This window comes from Palaemon carinicauda, chromosome 9 (assembly GCF_036898095.1).
Source record: "Palaemon carinicauda isolate YSFRI2023 chromosome 9, ASM3689809v2, whole genome shotgun sequence".
In the NCBI taxonomy this organism is placed as follows: domain Eukaryota; kingdom Metazoa; phylum Arthropoda; class Malacostraca; order Decapoda; family Palaemonidae; genus Palaemon; species Palaemon carinicauda.
This window is the reverse complement of record NC_090733.1, coordinates 142,024,897-142,039,792: the sequence shown is the minus strand read 5'-3', so window position 1 is coordinate 142,039,792 and position 14,896 is coordinate 142,024,897. Positions and strand designations below refer to the sequence as shown.

General features: G+C 34.0%; 1 protein-coding gene across 2 annotated transcripts; it reads right to left on the bottom strand.

Annotated features, from left to right (window-relative positions):
• Positions 1 to 164: 164 nt before the first annotated feature.
• Positions 165 to 13,514, bottom strand: LOC137646892 (acetylcholine receptor subunit alpha-type unc-63-like). Of its 2 annotated transcripts, XM_068379960.1 has the most exons (12): positions 13,430 to 13,514; positions 10,497 to 10,666; positions 9,894 to 10,048; positions 8,954 to 9,137; positions 8,601 to 8,724; positions 7,995 to 8,081; positions 7,035 to 7,169; positions 6,128 to 6,236; positions 5,609 to 5,696; positions 3,488 to 3,586; positions 1,981 to 2,059; positions 165 to 1,009 (listed from the first exon to the last, which is right to left on the bottom strand). In XM_068379960.1, the coding sequence occupies exons 1-12, from the start codon at positions 13,509 to 13,511 to the stop codon at positions 651 to 653; spliced, it is 1,671 nt and encodes a 556-aa protein (XP_068236061.1). In that variant the 5' UTR covers positions 13,512 to 13,514; the 3' UTR covers positions 165 to 650. The 2 variants fall into 2 exon arrangements, with proteins under 2 accessions (XP_068236061.1, XP_068236062.1); XM_068379961.1 differs by lacking the exon at positions 3,488 to 3,586.
• Between the last annotated feature and the right edge of the window lie 1,382 nt (positions 13,515 to 14,896).

Here is a 14,896-nt window from a genome sequence, read left to right as displayed (position 1 = left end):
TCACGATTGCGTGAGAAATTATAATTTTTGCTATAGAAATACATTCGCTCCATATTCTCATCCGGGGCGGTGGAAAATATCTTGTACTATATTATTATTATTATTATTATTATTATTATTATTATTATTATTATTATTATTATTATTATTATTACTAGCCAAGCTACAACCCTAGTTGAAAAAGCAAGATGCTATGAGCCCAAGGGCTCCAACAGGGAAAAAAAAGCTATAGGGTTTCCAAGGTACATCCTCTGACAGCATTCGGTAGAATAGGAATACCTACATGAACGGAGTATATATCTTGCTAATCATTTCCAACATTTTTTTTCCTGCCGTTGAAAAGCCTTCTGAATACTGAAAAATTTGGCAAAGTCAAATCAAACTGAGCCTTGCTATTCTTTGATAACTATTTTTTTCAAAGCGCCTTTGAGTTTTAGTAGTATTTTTTATATATCATTAAAATCAAAGAGGAATCTGTTGTATATTATTGGCTTTGTCTGGTTAACTATTATAGCTACTTTCCCTTTACATTGCCTAAGGAGAGCCTTACGTATGCTTTAATTTGAAGAATTATCTAATCAAATAACTGGCCTTTTGTCTCGCCTCACGCAGTCCTTAGATAATTCTAACGTGAGAATGTTTGCAGCGAATCATGGACGCAGATTTCGGGGAATAACCGTCAGTCCCTTTCCAGCTTCGAGAAGGGCGAAATTTTCATCGGCGTCCCAGCTTCCAGGGCAGGTTCCAGGCCCTTGTGGACAGTACTCGAGCTTCACGCTGTGGGGAGACGATAGGAGGACAGCCAAGTTGAAGATTACGAAGGAGAAGATGGAAAGAACGAGGAAGAAACGATCTAATATGCGAGACATATATCGCCATTCGTGAGAGTAGTCACTGGACGTCGAGGGGTGGTTGCCACTGATCAAGCCTCTGGTTCTCTGTAGTTCCCTGTCTAGTAGGAGCAAATGGATGCCTTCCAGAGCCTCTAGGCTTCGCTGCTGGTAGATGTCTGTGGAATAACAACTTAGATTTAAAGATAATATCTTCTAATCTATATTAACAGTAGATATATATAAAAAAAAAAATACATGTTCTGATACTCTGATCTCTTGCTTGAGGGTACACTCGGGCACATTATTCTATCTTATTGCTTTTCCACTTGTTTTGTTAAAGTTTTTATAGTTTATATAGGAAATATTTATTTTAATGTTGTTACTGTTCTTAAAATATTTAATTTTTCCAGTTTCCTTTCCTCTCTAGGCTATTTTCCCTGTTGGAACCCCCGGGCTTATAGCATCCTGCTTTTCCAAGTTTCAAATAGAGTTGTAGCTTAGCAAGTAATAATAATAATAATAATAATAATAATAATAATAATAATAATAATAATAATAATAATAATACTCGCGTTTATTTACTCCCTTTTCCTATAGTTTACTTAGTGTCATATATTCATAGCTCGAAAAATCTTCTTCCCTAAATATACATATTGCACGTAAGTATATATTCATTTTATTTACCAAAGTTCAAGCGTAAATTTTACACAAGGGTAAATGAATTAAAAATCCAATTGATACACATTAATAACAGTCTTCTATAACATCTACTCAAACACTATCCTAAAATAATTCTAAATAATTTTGAACTGTTTATTCATTATGTATTTATGGTCTTTATCTATCACTGTTTTGACGCTGTTACTATTTTTAGAATGATATATTGTTAATTTATTCTCATCATTTATTTATTTCCTTATTTCCTTTCCTCACTAGGCTATTTTTCCCTGTTGGAGCCCTTGGGCTTATAGCATCTTGCTTTCCCAACTAGGGTTATAGCTTGGCTAGTAGTAATAATAATAATAATAATCTAATGCGCATAAAATACTTTTTATTTCTACACGGTTAAAGACGTAACTTCCTCGAGTTTTGGCTACGAACAGAAATGATAAGGAAAAAAAAAAAAAAAGAGTTTGAAGAAACGTACCAAATGAAATGCTAGAATCTTCTTTATTGGGTTCCACTCGTATGAAGTCCGCCTTCGATCCGTTGGAAGTCCGTCCAACCTGTAAACATTCATAAGTAAAAATAATAATTGAAATATGTAAAGAAAGAAAAAAAAAACACTTTCCACTTACAATTTATGACTGTATAAACACATACAAGGCTTAGGACATATTTATATATATATATATATATATATATATATATATATATATATATATATATATATATATATATATATATGTGTGTGTGTGTGTGTGTGTATGTGTGTATATATATATGTATATATATATATATATATATATAGTTTATATAGTATATATTTGAGATATTTATTTTAATGTTGTTACTCTTCTTCAAATATTTTATATTCCTTTTTACCTTTCCTCACTGGGCTATTGTCCCTGTTGGAGCCTCTGGGCTTATAGCATTCTGCTTTTCCAACTAGGGTTGTAGCTTAAGAACTAATAATAATAATAATAATAATAATAATAATAATAATAATAATAATATAAAATTTAGCAGGGAGATGTAAATAACAACACGAATCCACACATTCCTCTTTGAAATTGTATACATGTAATAATGTGCTGTATATGTATTATAATTACAAGCGAATCTATAACTATTCAAAACTCTACTTATGGACTGGATACATAATGGCGAATGACTGAAAATGACAAAGAGCTAAGAGACCCTAAAAAGGGCTAAAGTTTTATCTTTGAATTTTTTAAATTATTTAATTTTTCATGGCACTTAATTATCCAGATGAAATACCTGGTATTTGCCACACAATATCACTCTGCATGAGCTGTTCCTTTCCTTTGTGATATAACTCCTAAATGTTAATTTTGTCAACATTGTTAAATCTCATACTCGTAAGTTTGAGATTAGCTAAAATGCTATTTAAAGGTTATTCATGCCAATGTTAAAGAAAACATACAATTTATTTGGTATTTGATTATACAATTACATATGCTCTTGTGCCTACGTGTATAGATCTATTAGTTTACATACGGGTGGTTAGAAAAATAGTGAAAACTAAGATTGCTTAACAATCTACAACTGATATTGACCCCGTTATGTAAAGTACAACACCTAGCAGGCAAAATAACTGGTTGAACTCAAAATGTTTATCATCAAAATTAAACAATTGCATAAATCCGAAATTACTCAATACTCTACTCTACTCTACCCTATTCTACTCTACCCTATTCTACTCTACTCTACTCCACTCTACTCTACCCTACTCTACTCTACCCTACTTTTCTCTACTCTACTCTAAAGCTACTCCACCATTCTCTGCTACTATGGATAGGCATACATCTTGCTACTCGTTACTCTCAACTTAGCTTTAATGATAAAAAAAATGGACACACTGAAATGTTTACACAATTGATTACCGCTAATTACTAAAATAATTCTTACAAAGATACATAATACAAGCAAGGCCAATGAATACACCCAGACCTCGGTTATAAGGAACTTACCACTCGGGATATCTGTAAGTCAAGGAAACGGGATTTCAAACGCAATTCATATTCCTGCAAATCCTTCCTCTTGTGCTTTCTTGGTTCCATTTGTAAGACCTATAATTATTCGTATAAGGATTTCGGTAATGATTATTTAACTGAAAATCTATGAGCCTAAATACCTTCGATATTTTTCAATGCAAATTATTGAAAAATCCTTAATCGGTTGAAATTAAATGCTTAAAAGTTTGATGTAAAAACTGAAATGTGTCTCTCTTCATTGTTTTAATCTGTAACACAAGATAACTTACATTCAATCGATCAATCTTACTTTAAAAAAAGTGTCTTCGTTAACTTAGGCAATGACTCATTTCGGCATTTTTCGAGCATATATAAATGCAACAAACGTATTCTATTTCTATAATTCTATCCTATTCGTAATACTATGCAGGCAGTTAATTCTAATAGGCAGACCTTCTCCATCATGAGGCTCAATACTACACAGTATTCTAGAAGTTTTATTCCAGCTGTGACCAAGTTGTGGAATGATCTTCCTAATCGGGTAGTTGAATCAGTAGAACTTCAAAAGTTCAAAGTTGCAACAAATGTTTTTATGTTGAACAGGCTGACATGAGTCGTTTTATAGTTTATTATGACATATCTGTTTTGACGTTGTTACTGTTTTTAGAATGATTTATTGCTAATTTGTTCTCATCATTTATTTATTTCCTTTCCTCACTGGGCTATTTTTCCCTATTGGAGCCCTTGGGCTTATAGCATCTTGCTTTTCAAACTAAGGTTGTAGCTTAGCTAGTAATAATAATAATAATAATAATCAAATGTAGTGACAAACTGGGACTCATAACTGATTTAAAGGTTTAAAGACCACTCATGAATGGTAGGGGCAAGGGACAGTGACATTGCCCTATCGAGCAAGCTGATGCCCTAGAGACTGACCATATATACATGTGATCAGCGCTCAAACCAAGGAAGGCCAGGCAATGACTGCTGATGACTCAGCAGATAGACCTATAGGCTCCCCCAAAACCCCTCATCCTTAGCTCAAAAGCATGGCAAGGTTGCCGCGACCTAAGAAACTAACGAGTTTGAGTGAGACTCGAACCCCAGTCTGGCGTTCACCAGTCAGGGACGTTAAAACATCGGCCACCACAACCCTAGTATTTGAGTAATCCAGTTTCATAACAGATGTTTAATTAATAAATATATCTCAAATGATTTAATAATGACTTTCAAATGGTCACCTATTCCTATACTCAATTTATTTGAATGAGGCGCATTTGGACCGACTCGCAGCGGTGCCCTTTTAGCTCGGAAAAGTTTCCTGATCGTTGATTGGTTAGAATTATCTTGTCCAACCAATCAGCGATCAGGAAACTTTTCTGAGCTAAAAGGGCACCCCTGCGAGTCGGTGCAATTATGCCTCAGTAAAAAAAAAATGACTACAGTGCAAGAGTTTGGGAATAAATCCAAGAGAATGTTTAGGAAATTAAATAAATCACTTAATTCCGGGAAGAATAATCCGTAAGGAGATGGCATTTCTTCTGTAAAATATAGGTGAATGAATATGCCTTTTTAATTAATGGAAATAAAAGAATTTAATAAATAGGAAAAAAACTTTCAAAATTCGAAAGGTTGCCGAAATCTATCAGTCATATAGGCCTAGGACTCCTGAGGTTAAAGACTAAAACCTATTTCTTTATAAATTGTATAGTAATTGCTATAGGCCTAGATTATCCTTGAAGCAAAATATGTCTACTACTTAATTACTCGTAATCATTTTTTATCCACTTCGATTATCCATTTATATCTGAGATAAAGAAGATAAGAAACCCCGAATTTTTTTTTTAAATTGTATAGTAATTACTATAGGCCTAGATTGTCCTTGAAGCAAAATATATTTTTCACTTAATTACTCGTAATCATTTTATATCCACTTCGATTATCCATTTATATCTGAGATAAACAAGATAAGAAACCCCGATAATATACGTAGTCTGACCGACCTTATCATCGAGCAATTATGTCATTGATAATAACCACCTCTCCTTCTTTCTTTCTTGAATAAATAATGAAGAAGAGACATAAATGATAATTATGAGCAGAGAAAATTATCCTTACCTTCCGGGGGAGTTCTAATTCCCATTTTCTCCTCACCTCCTCGGGAGGGCTGAAGAGGAGTAAACGACCTAGGAACTGCAGGAATATACTGCGAGGGAGAAAGAGAGAGAGAGAGAGAAAAGAGTTATTGCCTGCTCAGGGTCCAACTGTTATGGTATCTATGAAATAATATTTATAATATATACACGTATTTATAAGCATATATATATGTATATATATATATATATATATATGTATATATATATGTATATATATATATATATATATACATATATATATATACATATATATATATATATATATATCCATTGAGAAACTACCGCTAAAGAGTTATGGGGTTCTTTGACTGGCCAGACAGTACGACATTGGATCCTTCTCTCTGGTTATGGTTCATTTTCCCCGTTGCCTACACATACACCGAATAATCTGACCTATTCTTTACATGATAATAATAATAATAATAATAATAATAATAATAATAATAATAATAATAATAATAATAGAAAACTGCAGACTCACCACAGAGATCTGGGCAATGGAGTGTCTGATGTGAAGAAGCACCTCAAAGTGAAGACAGAAGCGGCGATGTTCAGAGACAGGAGGAAGATGCAGCCACCATAGTAACGGCCTGGTAATGTATACATTTAGAAACAACTCTCTTATTAATGTAGTTTTTATTTTAGAAGTATTTATAAATGATAAATACAAGTGAAAGCTAGTTTTCACAATTTTCTGTTTCTTTAAAATTACAAAGTTTACGTTTCAGCTGCTTTCAAAGATGTCTTTTTTAGCTTTTAGGCCTATTGATTCCACAGCATTTCTTTCTTATATCTTTATTTAAAATTACATGAGGTGAGAACGGGTGTAAGAAATGAGTTAGCAGCTAGAGTGGATATGAATGTGTTGAGGTGGTTTGGCCATGTTGAGAGAATGGAAAATGGATGTCTGCTAAAGAAGATGATGAATGCAAGAGTTGATGGGAGAAGTACTAGAGGAAGGCCAAGGTTTGGGTGGATGGATGGAGTGAAGGAAGCTCTGGGTGATAGGAGGATAGATGTGAGCGAGGCAAGAGAGCGTGCTAGAAATAGGAATGAATGGCGAGCGATTGTGGCGCAGTTCTGGTAGGCCCTGCTGCTGCCTCCGATGCCTTAGATGACCGCAGAGGTAGCAGCAGTATGGGATTCAGCATTATGAAGCTTCATCTGTGGTGGATAATGTGGGAGGGTGGGCTGTGACACCCTAGCAGTACCAGCTGAACTCGGTTGAGTCCCTTGTTAGGCTGGGAGGAACGTAGAGAGTAGAGGTCCCCTTTTTGTTTTTGTTTCTTGTTGATGTCGGCTACCCCCCAAGAATTGGGGGAAGTGCCATGGTATATGTATGTATGTATATTACTTAGAAACATTTGAAATTACTTGCAATATCTTACCGATGAGAGGCACCTGCTCTGTAGGCGGAATATCCTGGGTCATTGCCATGAGGAAAACCATCATGGCTAACAGGGCGTTGGTGGACAGGCTGATTTTCTCACCGGATTCAGCAGGCAAGAGGAAGGTCAGCAGAGCTGGAGGGAAGAGCGAATGTATTTGAAAGAATGTAATGAATTTCAATACATAACTAAATGTATAAAGGCTGGTTGGTTTACATATAATTTCAGAGGATATTCTCTAGAGTCTAGACTTGGTATTGATAATGCATGATCATTCCAAGAAACCTTGCTCTAGATAAAATGTGAAAGAGAACTGAAGGCCTGATGTGTACCTTTGTATTCAAAAGTACGTAATGATCCAAAACAGGTAACTAGAAGTTTTTAAGCTGGTTGGTTTACATCTAGGTTTAAGGGATAGGCCTACCCTTTAGACCATGCTCTAGATTATGTATGCTATTTTTTTGTGGGGGAGGAGATTCACTAGTCCTTTAGGTCAAATGTCAGTGGGACCCTTGCTATGTGGAAGAGAAAAGAAGGCCTGGCGTGGACCTCCGGATTCTGTCCAGTCAACAGAGATTTAAAATTCACAGAGCAGTGGGTTTTAAAGAACTGCTAGATGAATAAGAAATGACACCAAACTGACTGTCATATAACTATCAAAGAGTAATGATCGCTTAGCATTAGAGGACAAGGGATTGTTGAATAAATTAATGAGTATATGCATGAATGTTGTTTTCGTATCATGAATAAAATGTGTATTTATAGAGGTATGAAAAAAAAAAAATTTTTTTAATGGTATTATCATCATATTTACATGAAAGATTATATTCCTTAATACTTGATCAATAAACTAAAATGTTTATAAGAAGTGAAAATATCATTAACGTAATATAGAATATGGCTTTTAGAGGACCATTATCTATCAAAAACTTAATGTAATTGTTAAATGAAGAACCTTACCACAGATGTTGACGATGGTCCCAGGCATAATGAAGAAATATACGGCGAACATAGTCCTTCTCTGCAGTTGCACATGATAAATCACCGCTAAAATAGTGAAGAAAATTCTCCATTAACAGATGAAGAGCATCTTTTTAAATCAATATTTCAGCATTCAAAGGTAATCAAGGCTATAGCTGTGCCTTGTTTGATCAATATGTGATATTTGAAATGTATCTCTTGTAACTTTTTGCCTATGGAATCAAAATCGCCTTAGAATTTATAAGTTGACCATATACCATAGATAAGATATATTATTATTATCATTATCATTACTTGCTAGGCTACAACCCTAGTTGGAAAAGCAGGATGCTATAAGCCCAGGGGCTTACATCTATAATAGCAACATCGAAGATATTTAATCAGGGAAATATAAATAATATACAACGATTTTGACATATAACCTACATGAAGTACCCCCGTGTGCTGACTAGACCAAATAGGTAGCCTACCATCCGAAAACCTGATAATTTGACAAAAATATATATATAGCCTATGGATGGACCAATACTAAATACTGTTGAATTTCAATCTAGAAATATGTCCTGAATTGGTTTAGTCTCTTACTGGAAAATGGATTTGCACAGCAAGGGTCGTAAGCGTCGGACAATTCAGAGTAAAAATTCTCGAGGTAGAATTCCGGGTGAGGGCTATATTGGGAGAGGTCTGCTGGTGCCCTGACCAAGCGAAGCTGAAAAAAGAATAATTCGTGAGGTTAGTTAACTATATATTAACTATATTTTGTAAAGGACTTTATTTTAGATTTTTTTTCTTATTTACATGATATGCGAGAACACCAGGAAACCTGTTAATATTTATTTGTAAACAGCCATATTCTACTGTACTTAACTTTGCTTCACTGCTATATCAAATTTTGTCTCTCTCTCTCTCTCTCTCTCTCTCTCTCTCTCTCTCTCTACCTTTGTCGAATCATAAGTCATTGAGGAGAAATGCATCTTGCAGTCCTGCTGGTCGAAGGGATACCAGCTGATGTCGATTTCACAGGTCGACTGAAACATGGCATGAAAGATCAACTCGACCTCCCCGGTATAACAAATGATGGCGTTGGTACCGATCAACCCAACACGATAGTTGGAATCTGCCCTAAGAGACAAAGAAGAAGAATGAATTGTGGAAGCTACTGGCTAGGCCTATTGTTTACTAACTCAATGCATCACTTTTACTTAAACATTTAATTATAGTTGAATAATCATTGGAAATTAATTGTTGTGCGGATTAAAGCGCCTTTTCATTCATGAAAATGTAGGCCTATCTGAATTGACGATAAAGATAATTTTGATATCGAAAGTAATGATGGAAAGAAGGAATCTACTTCAACAATCAACATGTCTCTGGTTATTATCATTATCATTATTATTATTATTATCATTATTATTATTATTATTATTATTATTATTATTATTATTATTATTATTATTATTATTATCATCCAAGCTCACAACCATGGTTGGAAAAGCAGAATGCTACAAAGCCAGAGGCTCCAACAGTGAGGAAAGGAAATAAGGGAATAGCAAATAAACTATACATATAAGTAATGAATAAGAATTATGAGGCATTTTAAGGTTAGTATTAAACAGTATATAACGAAGCTCGTATAAACCTGTTTCAACCGAAAAAAAAAAAAACATTTGCACAAAAATTTGAACTTCTAAAGTTCCACTGATTCAACTGCCTGATTAGGAAGATCATTTCACAATCTGGACATAGCTGGAATAAAACTTCTAGAATACAGTTGGTATTATCTCAAGACCATGAACATTACCAATCATTCTATATAAAAAAAGAAAGCTAACTTTCGTAAACAAAAACTTCAAGTTAACTTTATATCTTCTCACTCACGTGTTGTAAAGGATTACATCCGGATACCATATAGTTTCGTAGGGCACTCTGATAACTCTGGTGTCGTTGTAATCGGCAGGATTCCATCTGAGGAAATTGTCATCCCATTTCATGATCATTTCATTGTTGGTCATCAACTTCTGGTCTCTTGTGTTCTGAAATGGAATATAAAGAAAATAATGAAACTATGACATGGAATAACGTATAATTAACTAAAACTATAAACTGTAAGTCATATAAATCGTGAATGACAGAGGCAAGAGATGGGACAATACCCTACAGACTGACCATAATATATATATATATATATATATACATTGTATATATATATTGTATATATATGTATATACATATATATGTATACATATATATATATATATATGTGTATATATATACACTGTATATATATGTGTGTATATATATGTATGTAGATATATACAGTATATATATATATATATATATATGATCATCGCCAAACCCCACTCCATCAAGATAGGACCAGGGAAGGCTAGGCAATGACTGCTGATGACTCAGCAATTAGACCTATGGGTTGCCCCAAACACCCCATCCTTAGCTCAGAAGGATGGCGAAGTTTGAACTTACCAGAGAGAGCACGGTGAAGAGAGCGATCTCAAAGAACACGGTTGTAACTTCTTCGTGATGTGTGACAGGGCGGATGTTCTTGTTATAATTAGCGAAGAGATCATCGAAGAGGGTTCGTTCGTCAGGAATATTGGCCTTGACCTCGTTCATAACGTCTTTGGAGCTTGAAACTGGAGTAAATAAGGAAAAAGGTGACCGTTATTGTTGTTAATACAGGGTAGCATTCTTTCGAGAATCCTAGGCTAGGTTGACGACAAAAGGACCAGGAAAATGTTATTGAAATTGCTCTACTTACTTTAAATCAATTTGTATTTTATAGGTAAACACTTGAATTATTATACAACTCCATGCAATAAACTAACGATTGTCATTTACTTCGAAGGTGGCGTAACAAAGTATATTTTGTAAGAGACAATAAGATGGTTTCTCGAAATTCTCGTTGGTCCAAAAGTATGACGTCCAAGGGCGTTTAAATTTTAGAGAATGTGAACAATAGTTTACTTGTCATTTTTGGCAGGTTGTATTCTCGATTTACATATCGATCGATTTTAAATGAAATAAAGTATGATACGTATTGATAATTAAGTATTAATGATTTAGCTTCGATGATACAAATACATTAGGTACAAAAACTTTGGTTTCGTGAAACCGTGTAAGTGTATCAATTTAAATATATAGTATTATTTTTTCTACTGTTAGAGAAAAATCTGATGATTGTATTACAACTTTAAAAGAATATGAACTAATTTGATCGAATTAACGGACATATGAATTATCAAACAATAACAAGAAAGAATTCACTAATCTGCAACTCGCTATGTTTACGAAAACTCGAAAACTTCTTCTTCTGCCAGTTCTGAACTTCTGAATAAAGTGTAGTGACTTTTGTTGTGATTCCACGATTTCTTCCAATTTATAATAATTTTTTGAAGCTTAATGCAACTTGCCTTGATTTAACATCAACTTTATTTAGTTGAGATCTCAGTGATAGTGCACAATTGCCCGTTTCTTTTAAATTTACTTATAAATCATCATATTAGTATGACTGTTTCTTGCCACTAAACATTTCAAGATGGCATTTTGTGGAAAGAAAGATGGAAGTGTGAAATATTACCCTGAAGGCCTAGCGCTGGGTCTTGGGTGAGACCAAGATCCAGAGAAAACCAAATAGTTAGTTAAAAGAGGTCAGTCAGCAAGATGGATTAAAAGAAGCGGGAAGGAAGTGAATATAAAGGCCGGTTGGTTAAGTGCGAGCCGTTAAAGGCTGGTAGGTGTCTTATCCTGTAAGAGAAATAATATTAGTACCAAAGATTCCAATTACTTGTAAATTACTGCTAATCATTATTAAATTACACTGAAAATATTTCATGGTAGGCCTATAGAAAACAAGTATTCAGAGAACTTTGTTAATATCGCTAAAAGCTACGAAATTCAATGCCAAGTTCATAGCATATCATCCTCCTTCGTTATCAAAACTGGATCCATGCTGCTTTCATGGTAAGTGTTGAACTATCCTCCTAGGTTAGATCATTATCATGTGTTGAGATAGAGTTTTTAATTGTTTTCAACCGTATTTTATTACCTTCTATGTCATTAAATTCCAAATGTATTTATTTCTCCCGTGATATTGAGTAACAATACGCAACAAGACCAACAACAATGATAATGTTGATAATGATTCGATGTTAAGGTTTATACCGTTATATAATCAATCGATGTTAATGTTTATTATGTTTTATAATAATGAATCGATGTTAGCGTTTATTTCTGTTTATAATAACGATTCGATATTTAGTTTAAATTCGTTAATGATTCAATGACAAGGTTTAATCCGTTTTACGTGGAGTTTAGGTTGATCATTATTTATCTGTCCCAGTTTAAACATTGATCATAATAAAATAATGTTTAAATTTAACATGCTTACATTAATAGCGAAAAAGGTGGTTGTCAGCGAATCGTGAATTAACAGATATCTCAGAACTGGTAATAGGACTAGACTAAGAGTAGTAGCGGGCCTCCTGGACAAAGCTTGCAAGTTAGGTTAGGTTAAGTTTCCTTGCTTTGGATTAAGTATGGAATACTACCCCAACCCCCTTCTACACAGACTACAAGTAGTATACTTGTCACACTTTATCTTTACATTGACTTTCTAATTAAAAATACTTTATTGCTATGAGTTATCATGTTTCCATTAAATAAGTTCGTCGGAGTAGAGGTTCGCATCTTGCATATGTAGGCTAGTCAACACTAGTCAATATTAGCATTAGTAATTGCTATTCTAAAGCGAGGTTTACACGGTCTAATGGTTCGTCGCCCCCGGTTGTCGAACCTGCATGTCAAACGGTTCGAAGGGGTTGAGTCAAATGGATAAGGTTTGTGGACAATGAAGCACCACCCATAAAAGTCAGGCGAGAACAAACTTTCTTTACTCTTACTTCTAGTTCTGTTTATTTTCCGTAGCTTTTAATAATTATAAGCACCAATGATGGTTACTCTTATTATTTGTAACCAATAAAGAGTGACTAGATCAATTAAGTAGAATATATCGAAATTATATTACATCCTTTTAAATGAAAATTGTTAGAAAAAAATCAGTCTTTCAACATAACAGTGTCACATCTTTTTAATCAATATATTCACCATCAATGATGACTAATTAATATTTAAAATTGAATTATGTCATTGTACTGTCATCAACCCAATGTCTGTAACCTCACTTTTGGCAGTGTTAGCACCGTTATAAGTCGAAAAATGAACTAGCAATGACATTTCAAATTTTCTAAAACTTTAAAACTGGTTTCTGCTAAACTTGAGCTTCGTGAGTCATACCAAATTTAATATTGCAAATTCAAGAATAAAAGCTTAATTACTGGAAACGACAAGTACATCTTTTAGAATAAAGAATTAGAATCATTATTACAAAGAAAACTCACCTTTATTCATAGTTTCCAAAACTAGAAAACTAATAATCATGAGCTGAAGTCTGGATGAATCCATAGCGAAGAAGATGGACATATTTCTTAACCAGGCCACGTTCATTTTCCACCTTCCTGTTGTGGAGATTCATAATTTCAATATAATTTCGTCCTTATCTTCGAAATAATTGACAGAAATAGGTCGCTGGAAGTTGGTCTCGAAAACCTTAGCTAATTTATAAATGATAACAAATTGGATATAACGCTAGCTCCCAGCTCTATTTTCGCGCCAAATGCTCAGGACGCACTAGGCCACTAGACCTAACCATCAACTTTAGAAAATGTACAAGAGCCTTTCTTTGTTACACTATGAGATTCGTGCCACAGTACAGGCCTCCGAAGGTAACGTCTTCTACCTATAATTACTATGAGTATTTTACGCGAGTAGATTAAATGATTCGTCATTTATCTGAGTATCTGAGCTGTTAGCAACCATACTTCCCTATTCATTCTCTCTCTCTCTCTCTCTCTCTCTCTCTCTCTCTCTCTCTCTCATGGTGTGTGTGTAACCAACGGCTGTTGTAAATCCCCTCAGATAAACCAGTAATGACTATGAACCAGCTTTTGACGTAGACAAATGAGTAACGTAAAGGTAAAGGTTCATTTTACCAGCCAAATGAGATAACCAACGTGCACTTGAGATCTCTTGATATTAATCTTAATCACTAACGATAATCGACCATGCATTACGTCTATGGGTATCAATATTTTCAATTAGGATGTATCGTACCATTTGGCCTTGGGGGAAACAGCTTAATAGCGTATCCCAATTGAAGGGCGGGAGAAAATGGATTAGTCTGCTATAAACAGGAATTTTGAAAATGGTGAAATTGAAACAAGATGAATTCTTGAAGTCTTTTAAAAATTTTGAATTTATGTATGCGTTTACACACCTATATATATATATATATATATAATGTGTGTATATACAGTATGTATATATATATATATATATGTGTGTGTGTGTGTGTGTGTGTGCGTGTTTTTGTATGTATATACGGTATGTATTTATATGCTGTATACCTATATACATCCATATTTATATATATGCTTATATACCTATATATATGCATGTACACACATAAACACATATATTTGTATATATGTATATATATATATATATATATATATAATATCTTACTCCTTGAGCCATGCAACTATAGCCTATAGGCCTATGTAAGGACAGCTGTTTCTAAATGATAATGTTTTAAAATAGTAGATACTGTACATTTTTTACAACGAAAGCTTGTTTTTATTCTCTCTCTCTCTCTCTCTCTCTCTCTCTCTCTCTCTCTCACACCACACACACACACAATAATCAACTAGGTATATAATACTCCCAAATCGTCCCTCTTCGTCCTGTTTGAATATAGAAAGCTAGACCCCCAATTTCTTAGAAGAGAGCGATACCACTGCTACACAATG

Coding starts and splice junctions, on each gene's coding strand:
- LOC137646892 (XM_068379960.1), bottom strand. CDS start 13,511: ATGTCCATCTTCTTCGCTATGGATTCATCCAGACTTCAGCTCATGATT. Junction 7,170..7,994: donor GACCATCGTCAACATCTGTG/GTAAGGTTCTTC, acceptor TCTTCCCTCCAG/CTCTGCTGACCTTCCTCTTG. Junction 6,237..7,034: donor AGAGCAGGTGCCTCTCATCG/GTAAGATATTGC, acceptor ATACATTACCAG/GCCGTTACTATGGTGGCTGC.